General features: G+C 48.3%; 10 protein-coding genes across 10 annotated transcripts; 6 read left to right on the top strand and 4 right to left on the bottom strand.

Annotated features, from left to right (window-relative positions):
• Positions 1 to 1,517: 1,517 nt before the first annotated feature.
• PADG_03816 (uncharacterized protein) lies at positions 1,518 to 2,380 on the top strand (the record flags this gene model as incomplete). Its single annotated transcript, XM_010761310.1, has 5 exons — positions 1,518 to 1,555; positions 1,646 to 1,669; positions 1,831 to 1,887; positions 2,047 to 2,174; positions 2,280 to 2,380. 5 exons carry the CDS (start codon positions 1,518 to 1,520, stop codon positions 2,378 to 2,380), a joined length of 348 nt encoding a protein of 115 aa, XP_010759612.1.
• Positions 2,381 to 3,787: 1,407 nt separating this feature from the next.
• Positions 3,788 to 5,075, top strand: PADG_03815 (uncharacterized protein; the record flags this gene model as incomplete). The annotated part of the gene is made up of 2 exons (XM_010760891.1): positions 3,788 to 4,270; positions 4,416 to 5,075. The coding sequence occupies 2 exons, from the start codon at positions 3,788 to 3,790 to the stop codon at positions 5,073 to 5,075; spliced, it is 1,143 nt and encodes a 380-aa protein (XP_010759193.1).
• Positions 5,076 to 6,222: 1,147 nt separating this feature from the next.
• On the top strand, positions 6,223 to 8,428 carry PADG_03814 (uncharacterized protein; the record flags this gene model as incomplete). Its single annotated transcript, XM_010760890.1, has 3 exons — positions 6,223 to 6,573; positions 6,655 to 7,182; positions 7,262 to 8,428. The coding sequence occupies 3 exons, from the start codon at positions 6,223 to 6,225 to the stop codon at positions 8,426 to 8,428; spliced, it is 2,046 nt and encodes a 681-aa protein (XP_010759192.1).
• Positions 8,429 to 8,815: 387 nt separating this feature from the next.
• On the bottom strand, positions 8,816 to 10,636 carry PADG_03813 (hexokinase; the record flags this gene model as incomplete). Its single annotated transcript, XM_010760889.1, has 4 exons — positions 8,816 to 9,691; positions 9,790 to 10,200; positions 10,307 to 10,332; positions 10,519 to 10,636. The coding sequence occupies 4 exons, from the start codon at positions 10,634 to 10,636 to the stop codon at positions 8,816 to 8,818; spliced, it is 1,431 nt and encodes a 476-aa protein (XP_010759191.1).
• A 1,061-nt stretch (positions 10,637 to 11,697) lies between these two features.
• Positions 11,698 to 13,075, bottom strand: PADG_03812 (uncharacterized protein; the record flags this gene model as incomplete). The annotated part of the gene is made up of 2 exons (XM_010761309.1): positions 11,698 to 12,861; positions 12,953 to 13,075. 2 exons carry the CDS (start codon positions 13,073 to 13,075, stop codon positions 11,698 to 11,700), a joined length of 1,287 nt encoding a protein of 428 aa, XP_010759611.1.
• A 517-nt stretch (positions 13,076 to 13,592) lies between these two features.
• PADG_03811 (Golgi transport complex subunit COG4) lies at positions 13,593 to 16,410 on the top strand (the record flags this gene model as incomplete). Its single annotated transcript, XM_010760888.1, has 2 exons — positions 13,593 to 14,996; positions 15,088 to 16,410. 2 exons carry the CDS (start codon positions 13,593 to 13,595, stop codon positions 16,408 to 16,410), a joined length of 2,727 nt encoding a protein of 908 aa, XP_010759190.1.
• Positions 16,411 to 16,994: 584 nt separating this feature from the next.
• PADG_03810 (uncharacterized protein) lies at positions 16,995 to 17,380 on the top strand (the record flags this gene model as incomplete). Its single annotated transcript, XM_010760887.1, has 2 exons — positions 16,995 to 17,225; positions 17,258 to 17,380. The coding sequence occupies 2 exons, from the start codon at positions 16,995 to 16,997 to the stop codon at positions 17,378 to 17,380; spliced, it is 354 nt and encodes a 117-aa protein (XP_010759189.1).
• A 1,254-nt stretch (positions 17,381 to 18,634) lies between these two features.
• Positions 18,635 to 18,863, bottom strand: PADG_11665 (uncharacterized protein; the record flags this gene model as incomplete). Its single annotated transcript, XM_010761593.1, has 2 exons — positions 18,635 to 18,779; positions 18,847 to 18,863. The coding sequence occupies 2 exons, from the start codon at positions 18,861 to 18,863 to the stop codon at positions 18,635 to 18,637; spliced, it is 162 nt and encodes a 53-aa protein (XP_010759895.1).
• A 205-nt stretch (positions 18,864 to 19,068) lies between these two features.
• On the top strand, positions 19,069 to 20,973 carry PADG_03809 (uncharacterized protein; the record flags this gene model as incomplete). Its single annotated transcript, XM_010761308.1, has 4 exons — positions 19,069 to 19,177; positions 19,290 to 19,621; positions 19,710 to 20,301; positions 20,378 to 20,973. The coding sequence occupies 4 exons, from the start codon at positions 19,069 to 19,071 to the stop codon at positions 20,971 to 20,973; spliced, it is 1,629 nt and encodes a 542-aa protein (XP_010759610.1).
• Positions 20,974 to 22,644: 1,671 nt separating this feature from the next.
• Positions 22,645 to 25,977, bottom strand: PADG_03808 (Ca(2+)/Mn(2+)-transporting P-type ATPase PMR1; the record flags this gene model as incomplete). Its single annotated transcript, XM_010761307.1, has 2 exons — positions 22,645 to 23,234; positions 23,328 to 25,977. 2 exons carry the CDS (start codon positions 25,975 to 25,977, stop codon positions 22,645 to 22,647), a joined length of 3,240 nt encoding a protein of 1,079 aa, XP_010759609.1.
• Positions 25,978 to 27,659: the final 1,682 nt, after the last annotated feature.

The following is a 27,659-nucleotide window of genomic DNA, read 5'->3' as shown; positions in this document are numbered from 1 at the left end:
AACTCAAATTCTTCAAGCTCGTGAAGATCTGAGAATATAAATTAATAATGAGAGCTTTTCAGAGCCACTGGAAACAGGGTTCCTCAAGGAAATGAGTCTAAACTATGGAAGCCGTCCAACGCCAGAGGATAGCATAGGGTCAACCCTCCAAAAATAGTGCATTGGGTCCGGGGCTCTGAGCCTATGACGAATTAGCGGATTGTAGGCAAACCTGGGAACTAGTTGTCGATTGAGTATTTCATTTTTTGGTACCATTTTGTGCATGCAATGCAATGCATGCAGGAGTGGAGTCCGATTTGGACAAGACAATGATCACAAAGTACATGGGTTTGTTTGGGGGACCAGAAACTGGATTGTTCTGAATAAGTGGTTACTCATTTAGTCATGAGCAAGCAAGCAATCACGTAACCTGTTCTTGGTAACTATATCCTACAGACACAGTGGACCTATGAGCGGATCAGCTTTCATTTCAATCCTTTCCATCCAGTATATTTTTCAATATGCTAGCTACCCCTAGCAAAGAAGTTTCTAATCAGGAAGAATTATTCTGTATTATTTAAACTACTGTTAATTAGTCTAGTAATTTATAATCATTTCGGGGTTTCAACTAACAATCTCTATAAATTATTGACAGATAAATATGTTTAAAATTATTATAAAATAAAAACTTAAAAGTTTTAAATTAATAAAAAATTCTTAATTAAATTATTAAAATTTATAAATATAACATGATCAATATCACTATAATAAAGATATTACCAGGATATGTTTATTGTAATGAGAAAGAGAAGCAAAAACATTAAAGATTTAATCACAGAATTCAATGTAGAAAGGGTTTGACAAGTGAAAAGTAGCTAGCTGAGCGTATTTTTTCATTTTCTGAGCTTCATTGAAACACTCATGCAAAAATTGTTTCACATTCAGGCGTACAAATCTAGATGCCCTCACGCTAGTGTAATTTAATTTAATATAATTATTTGCCGCTGAGTGAAGATATTCCGGGTTAAAATCGAGGTGAGTAGCTTTGCTATTGGTGGATTGGTGATCGGTTCGGTGGAGTTGATCGGCTCAGTGGGGAATTTCATTAGTGAGGCTAGCTAATTAACTAGTTAAAGTTACCTAGTTAACTAGTTATAACGTTTAGTTAGTTAGTTAACTTTATTAACATAGCCTTACATAACCCTTCCAAGCGGCTTACGATCCACTAGCCCGTATAGGAACTAGTGCGCTGCATAACAGCCATCCCACGCTAAGTTGGACGAAAGCGGCCAAGCTTGAATTTGTGCGTTTTTGCAAGGCGGGTCTCGCGCATTATATCCAGCCCAAGGTTGTCGAAAGCGGCTTGTGGCCTCATCCACCACGTCTCCCCTCACTTCTCCATTCCACTCCGTTCCTTTTGAACATTCCCGCAATATCTCCCCCATCATCCATCACTCCGGTCAATACTCCCGCCCGTCCGTGGCCGTCTTCACTCTCAAGCTACTAGCCTTATCGCCGCATACTCCGCCCAAAGAGATATGAGCCGCAGCACTAAGCTTGCCCCGGAAGCCAACAGGTACCTACCAACATATCCTCGTTCCTCGCCCAGATAAATTATCTAATTTGTGAATGCTGGATGCTCATATGCTGCGCCAAAACAAACTAGGATCCTTTTCGTGAAGAATCTCAGGTGTGTAGTTCAGTCTCGCTCTTCGCAGAATAATTTAGAACTCGCATCCGCCAAATATAAACTCTGCCAAACATATAATTTTGCCTTGACTTTTTTCCCTTTCATGCGATTAAACGACAACTCCAGACGAAGATCTAATTCTGCCTTTTTATTTGACATAGCTACAACGTCACCGCAGAGGAGCTGTTTGACCTTTTCGGGAAGTTTGGGCCTATCCGGTAAGGGTCATTCACTCTCTCGCTTCCTCCCCCATCACATGCATTCGCGCGGTGTGGTGTATCCATACATTGCTATTACCAGGCGGAGTGTTTTTCTTGCCTTGTGCTATTCACCTACTCTTCACTTCATTAACCATACCTCTTGGAAACGGATTCTAGTCAAATACGCCAGGGCATCGCCACAAACTCCAAGGGCACCGCATTCGTCGTCTACGAGGATGTCATCGATGCAAAGCAGGCCTGTGATAAATTGAACGGCTTTAACTTCCAGAATAGATACCTTGTTGGTTAGTATATATATATATATAAAACACCCATCTCGCGATGCGTATTGGGTATGGGAATGGGGTTGTATCGGAGGGTGCTTTGCTAACATGTCCATAACTTAATAGTCCTATACCACCAACCAGAGAAAATGGCCAGATCGAAAGAAGATCTGGCCGCACGACAAGAAAACCTAGAACGACTTAAACAGCAACACGGCATCGACTGATTTTCATATTTATCATTTTTGGTTTTCTTCTTTTTTTTTTCTCCCTTCTTTTCTTTCTTTTCTTTCTGTTCATGTACTTTACGTTCTTGTTATTTATTCAATTCCCCATTGTTATTACCTTTTCTTCTTACTTCCCTTTCTTCTCTTCTTTTCCTTCTCTTCTTTCCTTCTCTTTTTCCTGACGCATCCTCATTTCCTCTTCTCGTTTTCAAGTGTATCCCGCTCTTCTAGTGCAAGAGGGTCATCCTTCCAACCATACATGTCACTCGTGGGGATATTATCGAAGAGTTTAGCACTGGAAGTTTCGAAACGTTGCGGGAGCTAAGACTGCTTGGTACCAATCCTGTCTTTGGCTGTCCATTCATCGACTGCTTCAGAGAACGGAGATAATTGGATATTTTGAGATCGTCTCCTCTATCTCATACTTTCTGTTCTTGCTCTGCCCTTTTTTTGGCCCATGTTTTTCATTTTCATTTCCTCAGCATATTAAATGATGTCACGTCTGACTCATGTTCGGGATTAGTATTGTTTCTTCTGCTGTTATTGTTATTGTTATAGGCGTAGGAGTGGGGGGGAGGATTAAACAGAATGATCACGCAAATACATATAGGCATTTCCCACTCAATTTGAATTTGAAAGTAATATATTGTGGCACGACTCAACTGGGAGGGAAGAAGTATGGCAAAATATGGCTAGACACGCCGTAGCTATAACCTCGCCTCCCATTTTCCTTTTGAACCCAGTCCAACTGCGCCGCTCTCTGAATGCCACCTGCAGCAAAAGTGGTTCTTTTGTTGTTTGGAAATGACAGTTAGGAACCATTCTACATTTTTAACATTTATCCGTTGTAGCGTAAATTCTGAGGAAAACTTCCTCCTTTTTGCCGCACCCAGCGGCAGGGCGAAAGGGGGTCACCTGACCGGCACCGCTAACCCCCACGTTGCCCTAGCTTATAGTTACTGCCCGCGAACTTCTGCGGATTTCTCAACCTCAACCTCAAAACACCGCCACAACAGGCAAAAAAACTCGAGACAACGGATCAGAAGGCTTACTCGATAGCAATGAAAGCATCGGCTTCATAACTTTCGTTCCTTTAACTACCTAGTTAGTTATTTATTTTGCTTAGTCCTCCATTTAGCCTCGGACTCGAAGAGTTCCCTCTGGCGTACTAACAACCTCTACAACAATTCCCCAACCTCTCGGACAGATATGTAGTATTGTATATATTATAATACCATCGAAATTTCTCTAATAACAATTGCGAACAACAAGAGAGGAAGCCGAAGAAGGAGGAAATAAGCAAGCCAACCACCACGACACATGCCTCCGATCCACAGGCAGTTACATCCTCCCACTCGCGAGACGTAACAGGGTCTCTCGATCTCCTGACCTCCAACAAACCCAGCCATGACAGATCTACAAGCCTCACATGCCATCACCTCCCTTGCCCTCGCAACAACCCACTCCCTCTTCCCCCTCTCGCCCTCCTCCTCTTTGTCCCTATCTCCATCCCTATCCCCCCCATCCTTCCTACAAACCATGCGTCCCTCACCAGTATCCGCTGCAACCTCCTCCCCCTCCCCCTCCCCTCCCCCAACCCCCTCCGACGACAACAACGGCGAATGCCAGCTCCTAGGCCCCTTCGCGCTCCTCGTCCAAGTCACCCTGGGCGCTCTTGCCCTTCTCGCCCTGGTCTATAAGCGTTGGCGCGAAAGGCCCCAGCGCCCTATAAAAGTATGGGCATTCGACGTGTCCAAGCAAGTCTTCGGTTCTGCCATGCTGCATCTGGCCAACCTGCTCGCGTCGATGTTCTCTGCGGGCCAGATACCCGTGACTGCGACGTACCAGCCGAACCCGTGCTCGTATTATTTGTTGAATTTGGGGATTGATGTACGTTGTACTGGTATTTCTATATGATATATATATATATAGATATAGATATAGATATATATGGTCACAGAGATAGGGTTGAGAGAGCAGTCATTGTACGGCATTTTGGATTTGACTAACCGCTGTATTCTTTATACTGTGACAGACAACCCTAGGCATTCCCATTCTAATACTCATCCTCCGCGTCCTCAACCACGCTGCCCTCTTCACCCCACTCGCCAACCCCCCCGAATCCATCCAATCCGGCAACTACGGCAGCCCTCCCCGTGCCACATGGTGGTTCAAGCAGTCCATGATCTACTTCGTCGGCCTGCTCTGTATGAAAACCTGTGTCATAATCCTCATCCATATGCTTCCCTTCATCGTCAAGGTGGGAGACTGGGCCCTCCGCTGGACGGAAGGGAATACAGCTGTGCAAATATTTTTCGTCATGTTGCTGTTTCCGGTCATTATGAATGCGGTGCAGTATTATATTATTGATACCTTCATTAAGAAGCCGAGTGAGAAGGTGGAGGATGGGGAAGGGGATGATAATGAGGACGGTGGGAGTGGGAATGGCGCTGGTGGGGTTGACGGCGCTGGCGGTGCTGGTAGGTATGATAGTCTGGATGATGTGGTGCGAGGTGATGATCGGCATAGAAGGAGTGCGTTGTTGGCGGGGATTGATAGAGATGACTTAAATGATGAGGATTATATGGTGTTTCCCGATGACGATGATGATGAAGGGAGGGTGAAGAGGACGCTGGAATCTGGTGGTGGTGGTGACGACGACGACGATGATGATGATAATGGTGTCGTTGAATGATGGTTCTGGGCTGGATATACACCTGACTGAAAGACGCTGCAAGTGATCGATTGATGGATCGATTGAGATGCGGATATCTCTCTCGTTTTCCCACCGTCTCCCTCGGCCAACTATTCTTGAACCCCTTTTTCATGAGACTCCACAGAGGCTTATGAGTCGTTCCCTGCGTTCGAGGTACACTAGTTTCCGTCTTGTATTGCACTGTTCATTTCTGCTCTCTGTCCGCGTTTTTAGCCGGTGAATGGCGTTGGCGAAAGCATTCGGTTTCTTCTCCTTTTATTATGTCTTCTTTTTCAATTTCCCATCTCGTTTGCGGATATTTTCTTTGGAAGGCCTCCGCATTCCCACGCCAGGTTTGGGCTCCGATGCAACTTACATACCCAGCATTGTACATTTTTTTTTTAAGCTCCCATTCTGGTTTTTACAACATTGTTTTCAAGGTGCATGTATTAATATCCCAGTGGATGATAGGCATTTTTCTCTTCTCGTGCTTTCTTTTTCTAAAGTTCAATTTATTCTTTCTACCTCTTCTTTTAATCTGGTGATATATACGCCTGCGGCACTATATTAAATAGACAGAAACTTGTTGTTGAGCTACGATTCTACTTATGTTCCCCCCCTCTCTTTTCTAATGCCCAAGCCGTTTGACTATGAGAATATCTTCGATTGGTCATCTGTGGCTGGGGTGATCTTGATCATTCTATGCATATGTAGGTAGATGCGTCGATCCTTGTCAGGAAATCCATAGGGGTTATGTATAATGCTATCACAATATTAATCTTATTCATGTCTATGAATTTGTAGCGAAAACATTTTCGTATATGTTATTTTGATAATGCTTCAAAGTCACGTCGGGGAGAAAATTCACGGCTTCTGCTCAAGGAACCAATAATAGGTTAAGGATCACATGATCTCCACCCGCTAAAATATGCAGCCTCAGGCATCATTTTTATTCGAAGCTTTAATTTTTTTTTTTTGGTAGAACGACCAAAGACAGAAAACTTGCAACCGGGCTGCTTGTTGAATAGAGAGGAGTGCCCACGCTGCTATCCATGGATGGAGTTACCTGTTATTCCATACAGTATAACTAGGCTATTATCTTCCTTACCCTAATTTACTCCCGCTTCCCAGCCTACAACCTCCCGCAATGCCCACCATGCAAAAAGTGCGCCTAAAGCAGAAAAAGGCGCCTTCAACTGCCACTACATTACAGTCCAAGGAAGAAGCTTTTTTCATTGATACCCAGGGCGCTCTAGAAGGCGATCTTGCCAGTGAAAGCGGGAGTGATCATGATGAACCAATGCCTAAGGACGAGACGGAGGAGAAGCTGGAACGATTGCTTTTCGGCGATGCGAACGGGTTCCATGATGCGTTGAGGGAACACGATGCTGAGGGCATGGAGCTGGTGCTTGCGGGGGGTAGTGGCAGTGAAGGCGCACAGGAAAAGGGAGAGGGAGGGGAGGAGGAGGAGGGCCTGGAAGGGGTTGATGATGCGGATGTATGTCCATCATTCGGGTTCTGGCTCTCAGTATGGGTAATTTTCTTTGGCGCTAATATTTATTATTTACTATCTGGATAGCTCTTCTTCCTAGATTCTGGCTCCGCTGTTGCCGATGACGTCCAGTCTCATGTCACGCAGGATACAGCAGACGGCCAGCATGAAAATGAACCCCCGGCCGCATGGGAGGATAGCGACGATGAGCGAATCACCATCTCTCTAGCTGGGAAAAATCGGCTGAGAAAGCTACGGGTTTCCGAAGCGGATGTCCTTGTTACGGGCTCGGAGTATATACGGCGGCTGCGTAAGCAGTTTGAACGGCTACATCCTACTCCCGCGTGGGCGAATTCGTCCAGCGCAACGGGTGGGAGAAGTTCGAAGAGGCGGAAGACGGGAGCTCAGCAGTCCGATGTAGAGATCGTTTCCGGTTCTGACCAGATGGATACGGATGAAGAGGAGGAGATGTCTCTGCAGCCGTTGGCACGGTTGCTGCAGAATGCTGGCAATCTTACGAGAGGAGAGGATACGGCAAAAAGTGGCGGGAAGCGGAAACTCCGCCAGGAGGTGCTGGACATACAACGGATGAAGGATGTTGGTCGGGGCCAACCTGTAAGTTTTACCCCCTTTGCTTACAGTGATTGATTTTCCGTCTTCCGAATCTTTCTACTCATATCAATCCAAAACCTAGTCTTCTGTCGACTCCCTCACCTTCCACCCACACTATCCCCTCCTCCTCTCCTCCGGCCCTGCCTCCACCCTATTTCTACACCACATCTCTCCCAAATCGGCCTCACCAAACCCCCTCCTCACCTCCCTTCACATCCGCCGCACCCCGCTACATACAAGCACCTTCTCCTCGCTCACAGGAAACCAAATCTACTTCTCCGGCCGCCGCCGCTACTTCCACATCTGGGACCTGGACACGGGAAAAGTGGAAAAGATCAACAGCCCCCCCGACCGCAAAGAAGAGCAAAAGACCATGGAACGCTTCAAACTCTCTCCATGCGGTCGATGGATGGGGGTTATCGGCAGCACACGCAAGGGTGGCGGCATCGTAAATATCCTCAGCACCACAACGCTGCAGTGGGTTGCGCAGGTGCGGGTCGACAGCCATAATGGCGTGGCGGATTTTGCGTGGTGGAGTGATGGGCAGGGAATGTGCGTTGTTGGCAAGAACGGAGAGGTTAGCGAGTGGGATGGGAGGCAGAAGCGGATTGTTGCGCGCTGGGTTGATGAGGGTGCTGTGGGGGCTACGGTTATTGCGCTGGGTGGGAAATCGGGGAGGGCGCAGATTGGTGGGGATAGGTGGGTGGCTGTGGGGAGTTCGAGTGGGATTGTGAATATTTATGATCGGAGGCCATGGGCGGCTGCTGTGGCGGCGGTGGAGGTTGGTAGGAAGGCAAAAGGGAAGAATATTGAGATGGATGCCCATGGTGATGGTGTTGGTGATGGCGAGGAAGGGCGGGATGGGATTCCGCGCAATCCTATACCTACGCGCATGCTTGATCAGCTAACGACGCCGACGAGCCATCTTGTGTTTTCCGCAGATGGGCAGTTGCTTGTCATGGCTAGTCGGTGGAAGAAGGATGCGTTGAGATTGAGTATGAAATCTCCTTTACCTATACCCAGTTCCCCTTCACACGCCCTCCTTATTTCTATGCTCCATGTGAAACTTCAGTTTACTAATTCCAACCTGCACATAGTTCATCTCCCGTCATGCACTGTGTATAAGAATTGGCCGACGTCCAACACACCTTTCGGACGCATCTCTGCAGTTGCAATTGCTCCCACTTCGGATATGTTGGCTGTTGCGAACGAGCAGGGGAAGATACGACTGTGGGAGATTCATGGCTAGGTCTGTTGCTCGTATTGTCTGCATGCGCGCGCGCGCGTATGTGGACAAGAGTCTTCGATGCCAGGGCCTCTTCTTTTCTTCTGTATGGAAATAAAACGAGGGAAGCAAGGCAGGAGTTGGAGCACTGATGGAAGATATAGACATGGATCACAGGACGTATGAAAAAATATTGAACCCCAGAGAAAGGTTCCCAGAGAACTACGCTTATATAGAGATGATAATTTAAAACTTTCAAGCACGAAACTGGACGGAGAATGGATTGGGAGCGACCGAGACTGGTTCTTTATGTTACGTATATGCAAAGCTATTCTAGTTTTTAAACCCTCCTCTTCTCCACTATTACTCCATATTCAAACCCCAAACCCATCAAACCACCCCTAACGCCCCTCAACAAAACTTCGTTATCGTCTCCTTATTCTGAATCCCCACTAAATTGCCCTTCTTAACCCTCTCAAGCGTCAACGCCGCAATCAACGCCGCACCAACACCGGAACCATCCTCCGCTCCACTCATCACAATCCGATCAGGCTCATTATCCGGCCAGTCCAGAATCTCCCTCAGCGCCTTGGCACCCCTGGCTTTGAAATGAGGATACTTGTTAAACACCGACCCGTCCGCGCCGACATGACAATGTGAGATATTTTTCTTCTTGCAGATGGCCGCAACGCCGCAGACGGAGAGGCGCGCGGCACGAGTGCCGATTAATTCCGCCAGGCGCCGGCAGAATTCCAGCTCAGAGGAGGAGGAGTAGATGCCCAGCTTGCGCTGGAAGAGGTCGCGAGTCTCCGAGAGATTTTCGAAGGGGTCTTCTTCGATGTAGGAGAGGAAGGAGGAGTCGAGGGAGTAGGGTTTGCGCAGTCCGGAGACGTCTTGGTTGGGGAAGATGAGGTTGTCCTTGTTGTCGATGAGGTCGAGGAGGACGAGGCGGTAGATTTCGCCCAGGTAGAGGCCTGCGGTCATCTTTTCGAAGGCCTGTTGGCCTGGTCGGGGTGAGTCACGGTCGATTATGATGTCGTATTGGGTTAGGGGGAGGACGATGTGATCGTTGTCGAAGGCGCCGTATTCGCAGTTGATGGCCACAGGGGTGTCCGGGGGTAAGTTGTAGTGGGCAATTTTGGGGATGGAACCGGCGTTTTCCATGTAAGCAGCGTTGACGCCAGTGCCGAATATACAACCGATTCTCATCTCGGGATCGGTATAAGCGGAGGCGATGAGAGTGCCGGTTGTGTCATTGATTAGAGCGGTGATCTTAGTTGGGAGGTTCTGTTAATTTTGTTAGGAACAATCTGGATTTATACTCTTTGATGACATTGGCTAAAATAGAATTGGAAGAAAAGAGGAGGCCCTCCAATTATAGGTACCTTCTTAGCCAATGCTGCTTCTAACATTGGAACAACATCATGGCCCTCCACCCCATCGATATCAAAGCCCTTGGTCCACCTCTGCAGGACTCCATGATCAATATAATCCTGCGTGGCGGGGTAGGAGAACGTGAAGCCCAATGGGAAATCCGGGATGGATATATCGCCTTCATGGTAATGTTCGATGAACTGCTGCACGCAGTCGGCAATATACTCCCAGAGGTCTTCTGAGCTTCCGTTCTTCAGCTCATCGGGTATTCGGTACTTGGATTGTGTGATATCGAACTCGCCCTTCTCTTCGGTGAGGTGAATTTCACAAACTCGTAGATTGGTACCGCCCATATCGAGGGAGAGGTATGTGCCTTGCTCATAGCCAGTGGGGAACCCCAAGACCCATGTTACGTTCATAGGCTTGAAGAAAGTTTGTGTCAGTAAAAGACTGGATGATTTTGTAACCCCCAACTGGAGGCATGCGAGAAAGGTTCACAGCAGCAACAAAGCATTTGGGTAAGCTCACAATGTTTCCTCCATCGACACTTAGGCCTTTTTATCCATTAAATTAGGTTAACCGTCAGATATATATCTCTAATGAAAATCCCACAATGGCAATGGCAATTGCGCATAGTTTCTTCTGCTCCTCAAACCCGCTTCTCTGTCGCATCCTCCCTAGGAAGTGCGAGGCAAAGGGGGGGGGGGGGGGGGGGGGGGGGGGGGGCGCAACAAACTCACCCTTCTCTAACTCCTTGACAAAATGGTCAACGATCTTCTTTAGTTTTGCCTGATCCACCGTAAAGAGTTCCTCCAATGTTTTGAGCTGGTCCAGCAACTCCGTTGGCATATCAGCCATTGATCCTACAGTGGTCCGATTGAGTCAGACTTGGACTCATTCGCAATTGGCATATTGACATATTGGCATTTGGCGCATGAGTACAAATGATCATTCATGCCCGGAAGATATTATGCATATCTCAAGGGGAATTTGCTGCTGTATACTCACCCTTACGGGAGGAACTTCGGCGAGGAGGAGGCGGTGGCATTGTGGTTTAAAGCCTCTGAGTTGTGAGACTGGTAGATGAGGAACAGATTTGGTATATACAAGTGGCGGTTTCTCAGTATAATATATATATGAGAAGAGAGAAGAGAACGTGGCGGGTGAAGACGGGTGAAGATGCAACGCGGAGAATTCGGGATTGAAAGTTGAGGCTGAGGGTGGAGTTGATATAGGGTTATTTTTTGTTGGGATTTCCCGCCTTTGCCGAATCGGCGAAGCTGACATTGTGTTAATGGAATCTACAATTGCTAACAACTCCAGGTAATATGTTAGATTCTTCCAATTCCTCATGCTATTTGCACTTCCACTTCCTCTATATAGACTGTACATACGAATCAGCATTGGTGATATTTGACTATTGTTTTGTCTGATTCCCCCGAACTGCAGCTATTCCGGATCACTTTCGAGTGCGGCGACGTCATAGTCCCTGAAATTCCCGAATACGTATAGATTCTTCCACTAGAAACAGACAGGGCTCGAGAGAAGTAATAGACAAGGGAAGATAGCCATAAATAGCGAATACAAGGCCCCTTCATAAGAATCAATCATAACCAAAAAATCTTTCATATCATCATCATAGTGTTTGTATGAGTGTGACCAGGAAAATCAAAGCAAGAAATCAGAAGAGACCGAAATAGAAAAGAGAACACAGAGGGAGTGAGTCCATATATGAAAAAATTGAACGCACGACAAAATGTAGACTCTAAATGCCCGTAATCTTGGTTGTCATCATCATTAAATCTTCATAGTTCATAATTTTCTCATAAACGGTTCGCACGATAGTCGATATCGACCGAGTCGGATAATGTTTGCTTCCCCATAGAGCCCTTACAGAGTAAACGGTCTTTAGTCTACATTTATCTCACCCCTGTCTTTTGACCAGTGTCCTGATTTGGCTGTTTCAGTAGCGGTGGTGATGATTCTCCCTTCTGTGCTGCGGCACCAATTGGCTTTGGCTGAGCCTGGTGTTCCCGTACTTTGTCGGCGGCCTGTTCAGGGATGGAGGTCTCGCTACCCCTCTCTATTTCTCGATCCTGATTTCCATCATCTGCAGATCTATCCGTGGATTCACTTTTGTCCAGCTTTTGTGCTTTCCAATGTACTCCTCCCTTTTGCTGTTCCGCCTCTAACTCCAACCGGACCCGGTCCTCATGCGATCGTGATAAATGCAACATACGTTCCACTTCCTCAGTCAGCCGCTCAACCTCGTCACGTAGTTTTTCATCACGAGTTCGAGCCTGCTTTTGCCTATTATCCTCCTGCATTTGGCTTGTTTTCTCGGGATTGACCTTGGCCCATAGCTCCTCCAGCTCATCCCGCCAGCCCAACGCATCTGCCAATTTCAACACACCATCGTCACATTCACCCAGCAGTAATACATCATCTGGCCGGCTACCGAGCCCTCCCACTCGATTCAGGTTGATCAAGAGACGAGGGACACCTTCTTTGCACAGACTAGGTAAACTGGCAAACGGCTGTACAGTTAAACTTGTGCCCATGATAATGCACAGTTCCGCCGCAGTGGTTAACGTGCGGTTCATGAAGAAACTTTCCGGCAGTGACTCTCCGAAGAACACAATATCAGGCTTCACAAATCCACAACATTTGAGGCATAGGGGTATGTCGTTGGATTCTATAGCCTTTCTCATCAGGTCGTCTGGGTACGGAGACTTGCAATCAATGCATGAGTGGGTTGCATAGCTCCCGTGAGCTTCAACAATCATTCCCCCCGGTACGCCAGCTTGCCGTTCCAGACAGTCGATATTCTGAGTGAAGAGCTTCAATAAGAGGCCTTTATCATAGAGGAGTTTAATAAAAGTGTGTGCTATGGTGGGCCGATAGCGGCCTGGAAACATTTCTTTAGACAGCGAGTAGAAGGGTCGGGGGTTTTTGCGGAAGTATGAAATGTCAAATACGGCTTCTGGGTGGGGGAGGTTTAGACGAGCTAGGTTGGCGTAGATGCCCGTGTCTGGAGAGCGGAAATCTGGGATTCCTGCTGCGGTACTGATTCCCGCACCGGTCTGTGGGATTGGCCAACGGGTATTAGCAGAGTTTGGTTTCCGGTTTGTATGATCTCTTGTATAAATGTTAGTGGAATAGAAGCTTCCTTACGAGAACCACAATCCGTCGTACATTTTTCTCTTTGATGTAGTCAACGATGCCTTCAAGGGAGCGAGATTTCAGTGTTTCTGGCGGAGTCTTCTCGTCCACAGGAACGGAGATTTCGTTCCCCATTTTGGGTGGGCGGCGTGATGAGCCCTTTTGATGTGTGGGTCTCCGGCGGCGGCCTATCTTGAAGCCGGAATGACAATATGTATGGTCCTCTGAAAGAACAAGAGATGAAAAAAAGAAAGCTGAGCTAGTAGCCTCCGAACTGAGGAGCTTGAGTGAAGGTTCCAGGCCAGTGGAATGAATGGTAGAACGAGGGTGTGAGGAACGTAACTAGCACTGATAGCGGAAGGAATTAACGAGAGACAGGGAAAAGTAAAGCAGAACAGCTGCGAATCCTCAAGTAATGTATGTGTAAATATGTATTGTTGGTTTTGTTCCGAATTTGTTAATTTGAGATTGGGATGTCGCTTATAGCCAGAGCGGCTAACAAAAGCTAAACGACGTTAGGCTATCGGCGTTAGCCGCTTAACGCCTCTCGACTTTTGAACCTGCAACGTCACAACTCTGTGGACAACAATATAGCGGGTATGAATGGATATTCCTATTCTTCGCCTTTAATCCCACGCTTAGATTCCAATCGATGGACTTCAGCTTGGAGAGCCTCGATTATCTAAATCGGGATGGGGTATCAATGGCCCACCCGAAGACTGCTGCTGCTGCTGTGGCTCTCAACGGATATAACGATCGGGGGACATCAAGCCTCGTAACCAAGGATAGGACACAGGATGATAGCGCCTCAACAAAGAAAAATGAAAACCAAGCCAATGATTCATACGGAAATTATCAACAAGTTAATGGCCACAATGATGCAGTGGGACCAAATCCCGACCTGTCGAGGCCCACGGACATCTACAACGCCCGCACAGTTGCCGACATCAAAGCTATCCTATCCCACCTCCACGACCGCGAAGTTGCCGTAACCGCCCGCCTTGACGCCTTCGTAGCTTCTCAGAACGACTTCTTCCGCGAACTGGGCCGACTGGATCTCCTCCGTGCCCACCTCAGGTCGCAGGCCAGCACCACCCGCACGATCAGCCACGGCATGCTATCGGACGCCGCAAGCACCGCCGACCGCATCTCCAGCGCCGTCCGGCGTCTCGACCTCGAGCAGTCCCGTGTCAAAGCCACGTTAGACGTGGTGGAGCAAGTTGTAGAATTGAAAGCGTGCGTGCTAGGCGTCGCGGGGTCCATGGGCGCATCGCAGGATTGGGAAATGGCGGCAAATTACATGAATCGTGCTTCGAAGGTTCCCCGTGAAGTGCTACATAGTGACTTTGCGGCGGAAATTGTGCCTACTGCTGAAGTTCCTGATCCGCCAAGCGTGACGTTGGAGAATGCGGCGGAGTCGTTGTGCGGGCTGTTTCTGAGGGAGTTTGAGAAGGCGGTTAAGGACAATGATGATGCGAAGATTACGAGATTTTTTAAGCTGTTTCCCCTTATTGGGAGGTCGGAGGTTGGGTTGGATGTATATGGGAGATATGTGTGCCAGGGCGTCGCGGCGCGGGCAAGGGCGAATTTGTATCCTGGGGCTGGCGCGGAGCAGAGGAAAGATGGGTTCTTCTATGCGAATGCGTTGACGAAGTTGTTTGAACATATTGCGCAGATTATTGATGGGCATGGTTCCTTGGTTGAGAGACATTATGGCTCGGGTAAGATGACGAGGGTTGTGGAAAGGTTGCAGGTCGAGGCGGATGTCCAAGGTGGGATTATTTTGGAGTCCTGGAGCGATGACCGTCATGTGGATCGCAAGTTGACGGATATCAAGTCTTATGCTTTTACGTTCCTTGTCCAGAGCTTCCTACCAGCTTCAAGGACTATGGGGACGCCCGGAGCGAACTCGCCGGCCAATCGCGATGTGGCATTGCATAGATCGAGTGAGGATGAAGGGGTTGATATGAAGGAAGTCGATGGATTGTTGAATGAGGCGGCTGTTATGCTGGGGAGGTGGTCTTTGTATTCACGCTTCTTGGCTGATAAATGCAGGGTAGGTTCAGTTTTACTATGTCCTTGCATATGTTTTCAATACGACATTCCTTGGTATATGGAAGCACAAGTACAGGCTAACAAAAGTACAGAATGACGATGAGGCGGAATTCAAGCTACCAGAATTCCTAGTTCAGTCGACGCTATCCCAAAAGGTTCATGACCGGCTAATAGCCCCATTCAACTCAATGACCACATTCTTTCTCCGCCGCTCAGTAGAGAAAGCCTTCCAACTCGACGAAGGGCCACCCGAACTGACACTGAACCGCCACCAACCCCTCCGCGCCAACCCACCCCACATCACTTCAGCCGTCGACGACATAATGTACATTGTCAACAAAGTCCTCCAACAATCCCTCCGCACCGCCCAACACGCCGTCATGGCCAGCGTGATGCCAACGCTCTCCCGCGTCCTTGGCTCCGACTTCATCGGCATGATCCAGCGCAAGATGCGGGACGAAAGCTACCCACGAGCAGTGTCAGGAGGCACACCCCCCGAGGCCACAATCATCGCCTTTCTTGTCCTCATCAACAACCTCGACGTAGCCATCGACTACATCCAACGCATCGTGAAAAGCCACGTCGAACCACCACCCACTAAGCCGACGACGGCAACGGAAGCCATCAACAATAGGGCTGGCGATGGCGGTGCAGTCCCCGGCGAATCCCCGCTAGCCAACCTCTTCCCCCTCGCCGACGAGGCACAGGAGGTATGCAATCTGCTACAATCCTTCTGCTCCTCCTTCGACTCCAAAGCCACGGACCTCATCAACGACGGGATCCAAGTCGTCGCCAACACCGTCATCAAGTCCCGTCTCCGACCGATCCTAGCAGAGTCATTTCGCGACGTCGAGTACCAACCGCGTGACGACCGGGCCGTCGACAGCCATCACCACCAGCAGCAGTACTACGGGAGCCCCGAATTCGACAACGAGATGCTGGACGAAACTGGCATGGAGGGTGCCGGAGGTAGTGCCGTGCGTCGCCGCTTTGCGTTAGCGTGGGCGGATCTCCTGGAACCCATTGCGCGAATCCTTACTGGGCGGGCCTTTGAGAAGTTGCTGGGCGTGACTGTGGCAGCGCTGGCGCGGCTGCTGGAGAAGCGGATCTGGTCGTATCATGGGCGCGTGAATGCGTTGGGTGCGACGAGGTTGGAGCGGGATGTTATGGGGATTGTAAGTGCAGCGGTTGACGTGGGGGGTGGGAGGGCGGCGGAGGAGGAGGATCGGGCGCGGTTGTATGGCGGGGTGCGATATCGGCATCGCGAGGCGTTTGGGAGGTGTTTGCAGATTGTCATGGTGATGGGGATGGAGGAGGAGGAGTGGGAGGAGGTCGTTAAGGGGGGGATGGAGGAGGTGGTGGATCGGCTGAGCGTGGAGGAGCGGATAAGGGCGAGGGGGATTATTGGGTACTGAGTATGTTTGGGGGGGGGGGGGGGGGGTGGGTTTGGGGATTGGTAATATATATGGTTTCTTCTATGGGGTTAAGTGGAGTGCATGTTGCATTTTGTGGTTGGTTTTTTTTACATTCTTGGATGAGAGCACCGAAGGGTTATAGATGCGGTACGGATACCCAGTTGGGTGCTATGTGCATGCATTCGCAATCTCTCTGTCCATCTATCTACTATTTACTGTCAATGCCATGTAGCATATGCAACATCCATCCAGCATGCATAATCTCTCCATGTGATGATCTGCTTTTCGTTGTTAGGCAAGCCCTCCATATGGACACCCCCGAGGCCGGCCAGTTCCACGACGTCAGAGCCATAACTAACCAACGTACAACTGCTCTCCCGAAACCACCCGACCGGCACCGTCACCGGCCCCCCCCACCTCCTCCCGGCGCCCGGCCCCCCGCCCAAGCCCTTAAGTAGCTAATTCGGGCAAAAGATAAACAAAACCTCCGAATTCAAGCCCGAATCAAATCCTTGGATAGATGAACCCTCATCCAGAGCCCGAACAACAACTCCAGTTGCGCTTCTACATCCATCTCCCCCCTCATGATCCCAGTCCAACGTTTAATACCAATATATGGAGTGGGTCAATTAACTTTGGAGCCTAGGATATCTAATGTCGACCTTGAATCCGCGAACGGACACAAAAATACCCCACCTCAAAGAGCCCTAGGAGCCCCCATCCGACGCCTCCAGCGGGATCTAACCTTAGATTTGACTGCGGAAATAAAAACTGCGTCCCCACTGTCCCATTTGATCCATCCTGATAAGGCTCTGGTAAGCTAATACGTTTGTGCATAATGAGTCAGTTTCCTGGCCAAGCGAGACCGCCCGAGGCCGTTTGCACAGTGCGTGCTCCGTACACAGTTTTAACACCCCTGCAGGGCCCAGCCCCGCCAATCTGCTGGAGACAGCCGTCGCAGCTGAGGTAGCAGGTAAGGGTCCAATGAGAGAGGACAGGCTTATCACCCACCAATAGCAGTGACAAGAGTCTCGACGAAATAAAAGAAAAGAAATAACTGGAGGGAAGATTTTTTTTGGCAATTCCCTTTTCAGAACCCAGCTGATGTGAGAGGGGTGTATATATATATATATATATATATTGGCGAAACAATCTGTCTGATGAGGGATTATAGTAACTGTTGTTGTGCTGTGTTCTATGCTGTGCTGTCGAAATAACTGGGAGAGAAACATGTGTGGCCTCTATGTCTATGTGTCTCTAGGGATACTCGGGATATTCGGGATATTCCGTAGTGGTTTATTCCACGCCCCTGACAAAACCCCTGGACTCTGCGTTATCGGCCCAGTCAACACACGGAGATAAGAGAGCTGCAGCTGGGAAATGGGGCGACTTCTGCAGTGATTAGTCGGAACCCGGGGGGGGGGGGGGGCGTCCATGACTGCATACTATTATTTATTCTCCAGCTACACAACCTGCTTTGTTTCGCAGTTCTTTATTCTTATCGGGCGGGAATTAGCCCGCTATCATGGAACCAACTGGGTATCCAACAACTAATTATCCAATGGCAGGATCCGATTCTGGGCTCTGGGGAAGGACCTGGGGATGGTTTGTGTTTAAATAATAAGAATAGCTAATCAGTCGGGTTTCTATTAACTAACTAGTGACTTATCACTGCCCACTGCACTGCACCTAGATAGCTTATCCCAGGCGTTGTGCACTTATGTTCGTATCTCTATCTTCCCCTTCGCCTCCCATCAATCATAGTCGACGGAGGGAGGGGGGGGGGCCGGGGGCCGGGGCCTAGGAATGGATATGCTAGATCCGTGTAGATGATAATAACGATTGCCCGTTAAACTAACTAGTTAGCAGATTAAAATTATCCATAATAGATATCGGCTTTTCTTTCTTTCTCTCTCTTTCAGCTTTGCCGAGATCGAGTCACATTTTCGTATCTCTTTGTATTCACTCAGATACCTGTCTGTGCGCCCGCTGCGGTGCTGATGGGTTTTCTCTTTTCTTTTCTTTTCCTTTTCGTTCATTATTAATCTCTCGGGTTTAATTAGGAGGTACGGTTCTGGTAACGTTCGGCACAAAACTCCAGCTCTTATCCAGATCCATACATTGAGACGGAGCTGTGCTTCCCGCCAGCCCGCCCATATATATTCCCGCTTATCACTGTGAAACGCTGATCGGCTTTTTCTTCCTCCTCCTCCTCCTCATCAGCTCATTCTTCCATCTCCATCTCCATCTCCATCTTCTCTCCTGACCTTCTTTTCCTTTTCTTCTTCTTATCCTTCCTCCTCGTCCACCTCGCTCCACTTCGTTTTTCTTCTCTCCATATACCTTTTGCCTCTCCACCGCCTCCTGAACTTAGTAAATAATATATATTATATGTAAGCATGTTTATAGTTACACAGGCCTGCCATTAAAACTTACCTTAAACTAACTCCCATACCCCATAGATAGCCTGGGAAAACGTACTTCGCATATTCAAATTCTGGGCGACTTTGACAATCAGCGAGAGAGGGAAGAAAATATAAAAAGGGAAAAGAAAAGAAAGGGCTAAAAATAGGATATATCATAGCCAAAACACAAAAAGAAAGGAAGATATATAAAACCAAAGAAGCAACAAAGACAAAGCATTCCAGGGGGAGTACAATGTCGGCTTCCAAGGGCCCATTTGCCCCCGACTATGCCTCGTATAACTGGACCGGTGCCCCTTCGAACTTCAACCTCACCACAAATGCAAATCTGGGCGGCAATTCCCGTACGTTCCCACCACTCACCTCTCTTTTCTGTCTTCTCTCTTGAAACAAACAATCAAATATATATATATAAACACACACACAAAATGCTTAAAAAAGCTAACTCATAACCAGGCGTCGAAAACCTCAACAAATGGTTCCAATCTGGCGACCAGGCGTACATCCTCGTCGCCTCCGCAATGGTCATGGTCATGGTACCAGGACTGGGCTTCCTCTACTCCGGGCTCGCTAGACGCAAGTCCGCCCTCAGCATGATATGGGCCTGCATGGGTTCCACGTCCATTGTGGCTTTCCAGTGGTACTTTTGGGGTTATTCGCTTGCCTTCTCGCCCACGGCAACCAACGGGTTCATTGGCAATATGCGTTATTTCGGCCTTATGAAGACACTGGGTGATCCTAGTCCTGGCTCTCCGCTGGTGCCGGGATTGCTATTTGCTTTTTATCAGGTATGTGTACATTTTTCTTTCTTTCTTTCTTTCTTCTATTTCCAAATGCGAGCATGTAAGAACTGACTGGCTTGGCGGTTTCTGTTAGATGCAATTCTGCGCTGTTACTGCCGCTATCATCGTGGGAGCGGTAGCTGAACGTGGCCGTCTGTTACCGGCTATGGTCTTCATTTTTTTTTGGGCAACGCTAGTATATTGCCCTGTCGCCTGCTGGGTCTGGAATATCAACGGGTGGGCATTCAAATACGGCGTCTTGGATTATGCAGGTGGCGGACCAGTCGAAATCTGCTCTGGTATGTCTGCTCTCGCGTACTCAATGGTCTTGGGCCGACGCCATGAGCGTATGATGCTTAATTTCCGCCCCCACAATGTTTCGCTGATCCTGCTGGGAACTGTCTTCCTTTGGTTTGGATGGTTGGGTTTCAACGGTGGTTCATCCTTTGGAGCGAACCTGCGGGCAGTCATGGCGTGCTGGAATACGAACCTGACTGCCGGCTTTGCTGCTGTAACCTGGGTGCTCCTTGACTGGCGACTGGCTCGCAAATGGTCAATGGTTGGCTGGTGTTCTGGCACCATTTCCGGTCTTGTTGCTGCTACACCTGCCTCGGGTTTTATTCCACCATGGGCCAGCGTAGTTCTTGGAATCGTGACGGGAGTCGTAGCCAACTACAGCACCAAAAGTGAGTACTTTCCCGAACAGTGTTACTTCTGCACTAGTTAAACGTAAAATAGAACCGCAACTGATCATCTCAATAGTTAAATACTGGATCCGCATCGACGATTCCATGGATATCTTCGCTGAGCACGGCGTCGCCGGCGTCGTCGGCCTAATCTTCAACGCCTTCTTCGGTACAGATGCCGTAGTCGGCCTTGACGGCGTCAACACCGGCGCTCGCATTGGCGGCTGGCTCATCCACAACTACAAGCAGCTATACATCCAGATCGCCTTCATAGTCGCTGCGGCAGCATACACCTTCGTCGTCTCCGCCATCATCGCCTATGCCATCAACATCATTCCGGGCCTGTGCCTGCGCGCGTCGGAAGAGGCTGAGCTGCTGGGCATGGACGACGATCAGCTAGGTGAATTCGCGTATGACTATGTTGAGGTTCGCCGCGATTATCTTGCGTGGACGCCGCAGAATCATGTGCAGAGCCAAGATGGTTATGCGACACCCCGCGCACACCTTTATGGTACGAATGAGCATAGTGTGATGGCGACGGGGCCTGATGCTATCAATGGAAGACCGGTTGTGGCGCCATCAGAGTCCGAGTCTGAGGATGCTGGGAGCCAGCAGGAGAAGTCGGTCTTGTCCGTTCCTCCTACGCCTGCTGTCGACGAGGGCGAAAAATAAATTATTGCTTGTATCCATTCTCGGTTTCCATTTTTTCTTCTATCTGTTTGTTTCGTTCCTCGTTTTCACGGAGCACGTATATATACCATATCGCGTTTTCGATTGTCAGGTTTGCTTTTTTTTCTTTCATTCTTCCTTTTATTTTTTGCCGGTAAGTGGTTGGGCTTTTCTCTTTTTCGTTCTGAAATTAGAACAGGCTCGTTCTTCGTTTCAATTATCAATTTTTAGTCAATGAATGTTTTATTATGCATATACACACCTAGATATTAATCGACATATACCCCTTGTATAAGCAGTTTTTATCATGTGAGTCCTCGCGGCCCACCACTGTTTTGTTCAGCTGGCTGGCAAAGCACAAGACGAAATAAGCGGCCTGGGGATGCACGCTGCTTTTTGTCGGGGCCGGTCTGCTTCCGCCGCACCATATCCGGTTCATAGAGAAACCAGGGTAAGAGAATGCGGTTGCTCATACTCTCTCATTCTCCTGACTGGGTATGAATAAAAAAAATCAAAGGAGAGAGAGAGAGAAAGAAATTGAGGAATGTGAGCCCTCCCGACATCCGTTTCCTGGAACCTGCTAGGTGATGCCTAGGCAGCCACTTAGAAATTTCGCATTGTGAGGTTATCCAATGTCTTGACGGAATCCAAGGTGAACAGGACCACTTTTTCGTCAGGTATGGAGGCTATACATCAGACAGTGAGCTCCTTGCAGGATGGATAGACCTGAAGCCCGAAGGAGGAGGCAGGTTCGGACTTTTTTAACATTTCCACTGGCGGCCGTCCACACCTCGCAGACCTCAACCCAGATTTGGGTATGATGGTTAAGACATATACAGCCGGTAAACCAACTAACTCCAAAACCAATAGGTAATTGCATGAAAGGCGTTGAAGATTGGAGGAAGAGGATGTCGGCGTCGAGAGAGGAGGTTCAATCTTCTGATGGCTCAGGAAGTCACGGGCCAAGATTCTTGGCGGTGGGCACGTTTTAGGGCTGGGCACTAGTCTTAATTTGGTCTATTATACTCTAAAGGTCTGTTGCTTCAACGACAATCTCTAGTTAGATGTCAACTTCATTCATCTCATTCAAGTGCAATTGTTAACAGTTGGTGGTGAAGAGATCAGAGGCATTTCTGGAAATGGTTGAGTGCGGTTGAACAACTGTCAGTATGCCGTTGAACAGAATACGACGCCTCCAGCCAAGTTGATCTGGACTTAGATCAATCCTAAGGAGGGAGATTCCGGATGAGAAAGAAATCTTTTGCAGATTTTCTTGTGATTGACGGCCAGATATAGAATCCGCGTGCTGAACAGAAAAGATTTCAAGATATAAAAAGAATCTATGCAGGTAAAGGAGATCTCTGTAGCACCCTTCTCCAATTTCGCTAGATGCTGAGGACACGATAGAGCAGAAGGAAACAAAGAGAAAATTGATACACACCAAAACACCGTTAACAAAACAGAAGACGAGCAGATGTTAGGTAATCGAACAGAGCCAACCTGGTGACAGGATATTGAATAGAAAATGCAAATGCTCATAGAACAAATCTCTAAAAAGAAACGGGGTGAAAAGGGCCTGATAAAATTGAATGTCAAATAAAACGCATGAGCCAATTCTCTTCTCCATCCCACTCCACTCCCACCAACTCTTGTTTTCATTTCCACTGCTAAACTTTATACATTAACACTGTACCCACCAACCCTAATCCCCGTTATCCCCACCCCTCTATTCCTCTTCTGCCAATCCAAAAACTTCCTCCCCTCATCAACCCAAAACACCGTACTAGAAGTGCAAACCAGAATACACAGATCCCAAAATCCAATCGCCTCCGTTTGGAATATCCCCTGCAACATCGGCAAGTAGATAACGCATGCCTGCGCAACCAGCGACCCGAACACAGCATAATTGAACATCTTGTTTCCAAAAAGTGGCAACTCGCCGCGCAGGATCGACTTCGCTTCCGACCGACACGTTAGCGCGTTGAACATGTCGAACAGCACGAAGCAGGTGAATGTCATTGTTGTGTCGCGGCTGGTGACGACGCGTGAGTGTGCGCCGGAGATTTCGTCGGTGTGGTCGGACATTTGGTGCACGTAGATGGCGAATGTGCCGAGCATTATTAGCATGGCTGAGGTCAGGACGCGGCGGATGAGGGGTTTGGTGAGCACGCGGGCATGTTTGGGGCGTGGAGGTCGACTCATGATAGAGGGATCGACGGGTTCGACACCGAGGGATTGGGCGGGTGGACCATCCATAAGAATATCTATATGGGGGGATATGATGGTTAGCATTAAGGGATTTTCCCTTCCAATGTGAAAATTGGGAGAATGCAGGGGCCAAAAACAAAAAAACTTACTGATCCATAATATTTGCATTGCATTTAGCGGGTTTTTGAATCCCAGCATTGTACTGAATAGCACAAGACTCAACGCCGCAACACTGGTACTTAGCTGGAATGTGATGAAATTCTGAATATTATAAAATATGCCCTTGCCGTGCTCAATCGCCCTTAGAATCGTTGAGAAATCGTCATCTGTCAGAATCATATCTGCAGCTTCCTTGGCGACATCTGTACCCAATAGACCCATGGAGATTCCAATATCCGCTTTCTTCAGGGCAGGTGCATCATTGACTCCGTCACCTGTCATTGCAACAACATCCCCTCGCGACTGAAGTGCTCGAACAATTTTCATCTTGTGGTCTGGACTGGTCCTTGCGAATATGGAAGTCCTGGAAATGGTTTGGGCCAATTCAGAAGTGGTCATATGCTCAATGTCTTCTCCTCTGAGAACCTCTCCCACTTGTGGACAGGGATTAACGGGCATTCCAAGTTTCCTTGCAATAGCTACAGCCGTTGTCTCCGCATCCCCAGTAATCATAATGACTCTGACTCCACCCGCCATGAGTCTGTGGATAGCTTTGTGGATATCCTTCCGGGGTGGATCGTTCATCCCGACAAGCCCGGAGAACACGAGGCCAGTGTAAACTGCGTCGTCAATTGCTTGATTGTTTCGAACCGGCCTTGCTTTTTCTAGAAGTCCAGGCATTGCGGTTTGACTGCCAAATGGACAACCACTTTTCCCTACATCTCGAACCGGACCACTCGCGAAACCAAGAACCCTCAGACCTTCCGATGCCATTGATTCAGCTGCTTGCTTCGCTTCTTGGCGTCGAGCTTCGTCCAAAATTACCTCTCGACCGTCTTTAGTTAAATATGTATCACAACGTTTGAGAACTTCCTCTATAGAACCTTTAATATACGCAACTTCGGAACCGTTTCCGTTCCCAAACCCATTTTCTGACTGAGGGCTGCTGTGGCCAATGATCACGCCCATCCATTTTCGCTCAGAGCTGAAAGGAGTTTCTGCAACCCGCGCACTAATCCGGTCCCGAATATCATCTTCAGCGAACATATCTAATAAATCTAAAATGGCGACATCAGTCGGTTGGCCGACCCATCGACTTCTAATTGCACCAGAGGACTGGTCCACGGTCGACGATAATATTGCTGCTGAGGCAGCAGTGGCCGGGGAATTGGCATGCGCACGCGACAGTCGAGCATTATTGGCAATATTACCGACACGAAGGATAGTTCGCGCCGCAGCACTGGAATTCACCGACTTGCTATCTTTGTTTATCTCGAAAGGAGCGTCAGAATCAAAGTGCCACATTTTTGTAACAGTCATGTGGTTAAGAGTTAAGGTGCCCGTTTTATCACTGCAGACAACATTGACGGAACCTAGCGTTTCCACACTGGGTAGTCTTCGGACTATTGCACCCCTGTTGGCCATTCGAAACACGCCTAGAGCTAGTGTGACAGTCACGATGATGGGAAGGCCCTCTGGGATAGCAGCAACAGCCAAAGACACGCCAATGGTGAACATATCCAACACATTTCTGCCCTGTAAGAGCCCAATAAGCACGATTAATCCAATGACGGCAAATGACATGTAGCTCAGCTCTTGACCTAGGCGGTCCATTGAGAGCTGAAGTGGAGTTCGGGGGCTTTCGATTTCTCGAAGAGAAGCAGATATGCTTCCAAACTCTGTATTAGACCCAGTGGCAATAACAATGCCTTGACCATAGCCGGACCGTACCAGTGTACCCATAAAAGCAATGTTATGTTGTTCATTCAACCGAAGATCAGTCCCAACCGTTCCAGCAGCTGGTGAATCGTAGTGAGGAGAGCCGGGTCGAAGATTTTCCTTTGGCGGTTGAAGACCGCTTTGTAGATTTCCCAGCGGCTCTGGAGATTTGACGACAGGTTCATTTTCTCCCGTCAGGTTAGATTCATCGATGGAAAGACCGGCTGCGCTTGTGATACGAAGATCTGCAGGAATCCGATCACCAGTAGAGAACAAAACCAAATCGCCAGGGACCAATTGACCCGCCAAGACCGTTGTAGAAGACTTTTCTGCCGATGAAACCGGATGCGGCGTACCATTCATTGTCAACCCCTGCAGCTCCAACTCATGGACGTTGCTTGCCCTTTGCGGCGTAGTATATGCGACGAAATCACGGTGAGGCACATTGCGAATCAAATGAGCATAATGTGGTACCATCTTATTCAATGCCTCCAGTGATTTTTCTGACCTATATTCCTGAACGAACCCGACACTCACAACAATTGTAACTGCAAGCGTAATGCTGATTGCGTCATCGTAGTTGCTTATGAAGAAGGAAATGGCTGCAGAAGCCAGCAGCAGCAATATCAACGGTTCCTTGAACTGCTTCAGAAACCGTAACCAGAGGGGTTCTGGGTCTTCTGAAGCTAGCTCGTTGGGACCATCATGCAGCAATCGAGCTTCAGCGTCCGATGGGGATAGGCCATGGATGAGCGAGGTGGACAAGCGGTCAGCTACCTCCTGCGGGCTGAGTTTCGAATATGTAGATGTGGCCGATGAGGATGCAATGGAACTCGTGCGATAAGGGGAAGGGGTCTTCCGGGAGGATTCGTGGACATTGTAGAGAGGGAGTGAGGAGGTAGGGGGTGGGAGCCCTGACATGGCTCAGGATGCGAGGGAGACGATCCGGCAGTGTGGCATCCCGAGATTGTGACGAGGCTGGCAAAAGCCGGGGATACGGTAGGAGCGATAAAAGCATATATCAATGGAATGGGCTTTGGCGTTGGGAACTGCTTGGTAGGAAAGTCAGGAATTGTTGGTGAATTAGTGAACAACTACAGCGGTGAAAAGGAATAGCAGGTTGGGGGGTGAATATTGGGTTATAGGCTGATGTTGAAACGGGACAGAAGTGGTGGTAAGACGGAATTCCTGAAAGTCTAAAAATTGGAATCGTCAAGGTGAAGGTATTCAAGGTATTCCTCTATGTCGTTGTCGTCGTGGTTCGTTGGAGACGTTTAGCTGTCTGCCAAAAATCCCGACAGTGAGGCTCAGCTTGTCCAGGCCGTTGATGGAACTATTATTACCTCAGCGGTTTTAGCGTTGGGAGGAAACTCTGCAGAGAAAAACCCCGGATCAGGCTAAACTCAATTGGCTACTTGCTAATAACGTCAAAACCAGGACATACGAGAGATTATGAAATGTATGAAAGGAATGAGGTATTACTAGGGAAGCTGTAATATTTAAACCTGAAAACGTGGGCATGTTTTGTTTATCTGCATATTCTTGTTGAATTCGCGCAATAGTAAATTCCTTTAGGGAGCCAACATATATAGATTTACGGATACATGCTAACGATCTGCGGGACGATGCTGGGAGTTTTTAAGGTCCCTGCTAATCTTCCGGATAAACTCTCTTGCTCTCCAAATCCTGCTGAATTGAGTTGGTCTCAACTACAAACAAATGCTTACCGAGCTGCCATGGCTTATCAGAATCTGTCCATGTGTTCATTCAGGTCTCCAGAGATCACATTCTCCTTTTCCTGCCAAGGGGATGTAAGAGAGTAACACTGGCAGTGCAAATGAAGAAGAAGAAGAAGAAGAAGAAGAAGAAGAAGGAGAAGAAGAAGAAGAAGAAGAAGAAGAGGCGCAAGTTCAAAAAGTAGTAAGTTCGTGAATTGGTCACATATATGTCCTTGATATCGCTCTGTGTCTCAAGAATTGAATCACCTTGTTGGTCCGAGATCTACACCCGTGGGTTTTCACAGGATTGGAATGCGACAAGTGGGAACCTTGTGGCTCCTGCACGTGAATGGGCCAGGGTATATCGGAGTGATGAACCAATATCAATATCGGCCACAACATGATGTTGGCTGTGAATAACGAATTGTTTCCAAAGTTGTTTCCAATAGATGGGTCGTATCAAGCTTCGCAGTCAAAGCTGACTAAGGTTAAGCTGACGTAATATAGTTACACGTGAACTTCCAGCCACCCGATTCTTCTTCTTTGGGACATTTCAAACAACGCGCTTCCAATTCTCCCCAACCCCTCTTATTTTCACCTTGTCACCTCCGTCGCCATCCTTAACACATCTGCCGATTGCGATTTCTACCCTATCTGGGTGTTTGCTGCTTCGAATAGTTGACTCCTCTCCATCCTCTCGTGATTTTGGATACGTTTGATTCCTCAGCTTCTTGGTATAACCTGTCGCGCCATTTCAGACTTTGGTCCACTCTTACATCAGACCACCCAGCGCGTCGATGACTGCCCGTCGACAACTTGGTCGCACTGGCTGTTGACTTGCCTTCTGGCATCCTGAACTATCTTAATACAGACACTTTAATACTG

The sequence above is a fragment of the Paracoccidioides brasiliensis genome, assembly GCF_000150735.1.
Source record: "Paracoccidioides brasiliensis Pb18 unplaced genomic scaffold supercont2.4, whole genome shotgun sequence".
NCBI classification, from domain to species: Eukaryota; Fungi; Ascomycota; class Eurotiomycetes; order Onygenales; family Ajellomycetaceae; genus Paracoccidioides; species Paracoccidioides brasiliensis.
This window is presented reverse-complemented; position numbering and strand designations above follow the sequence as displayed.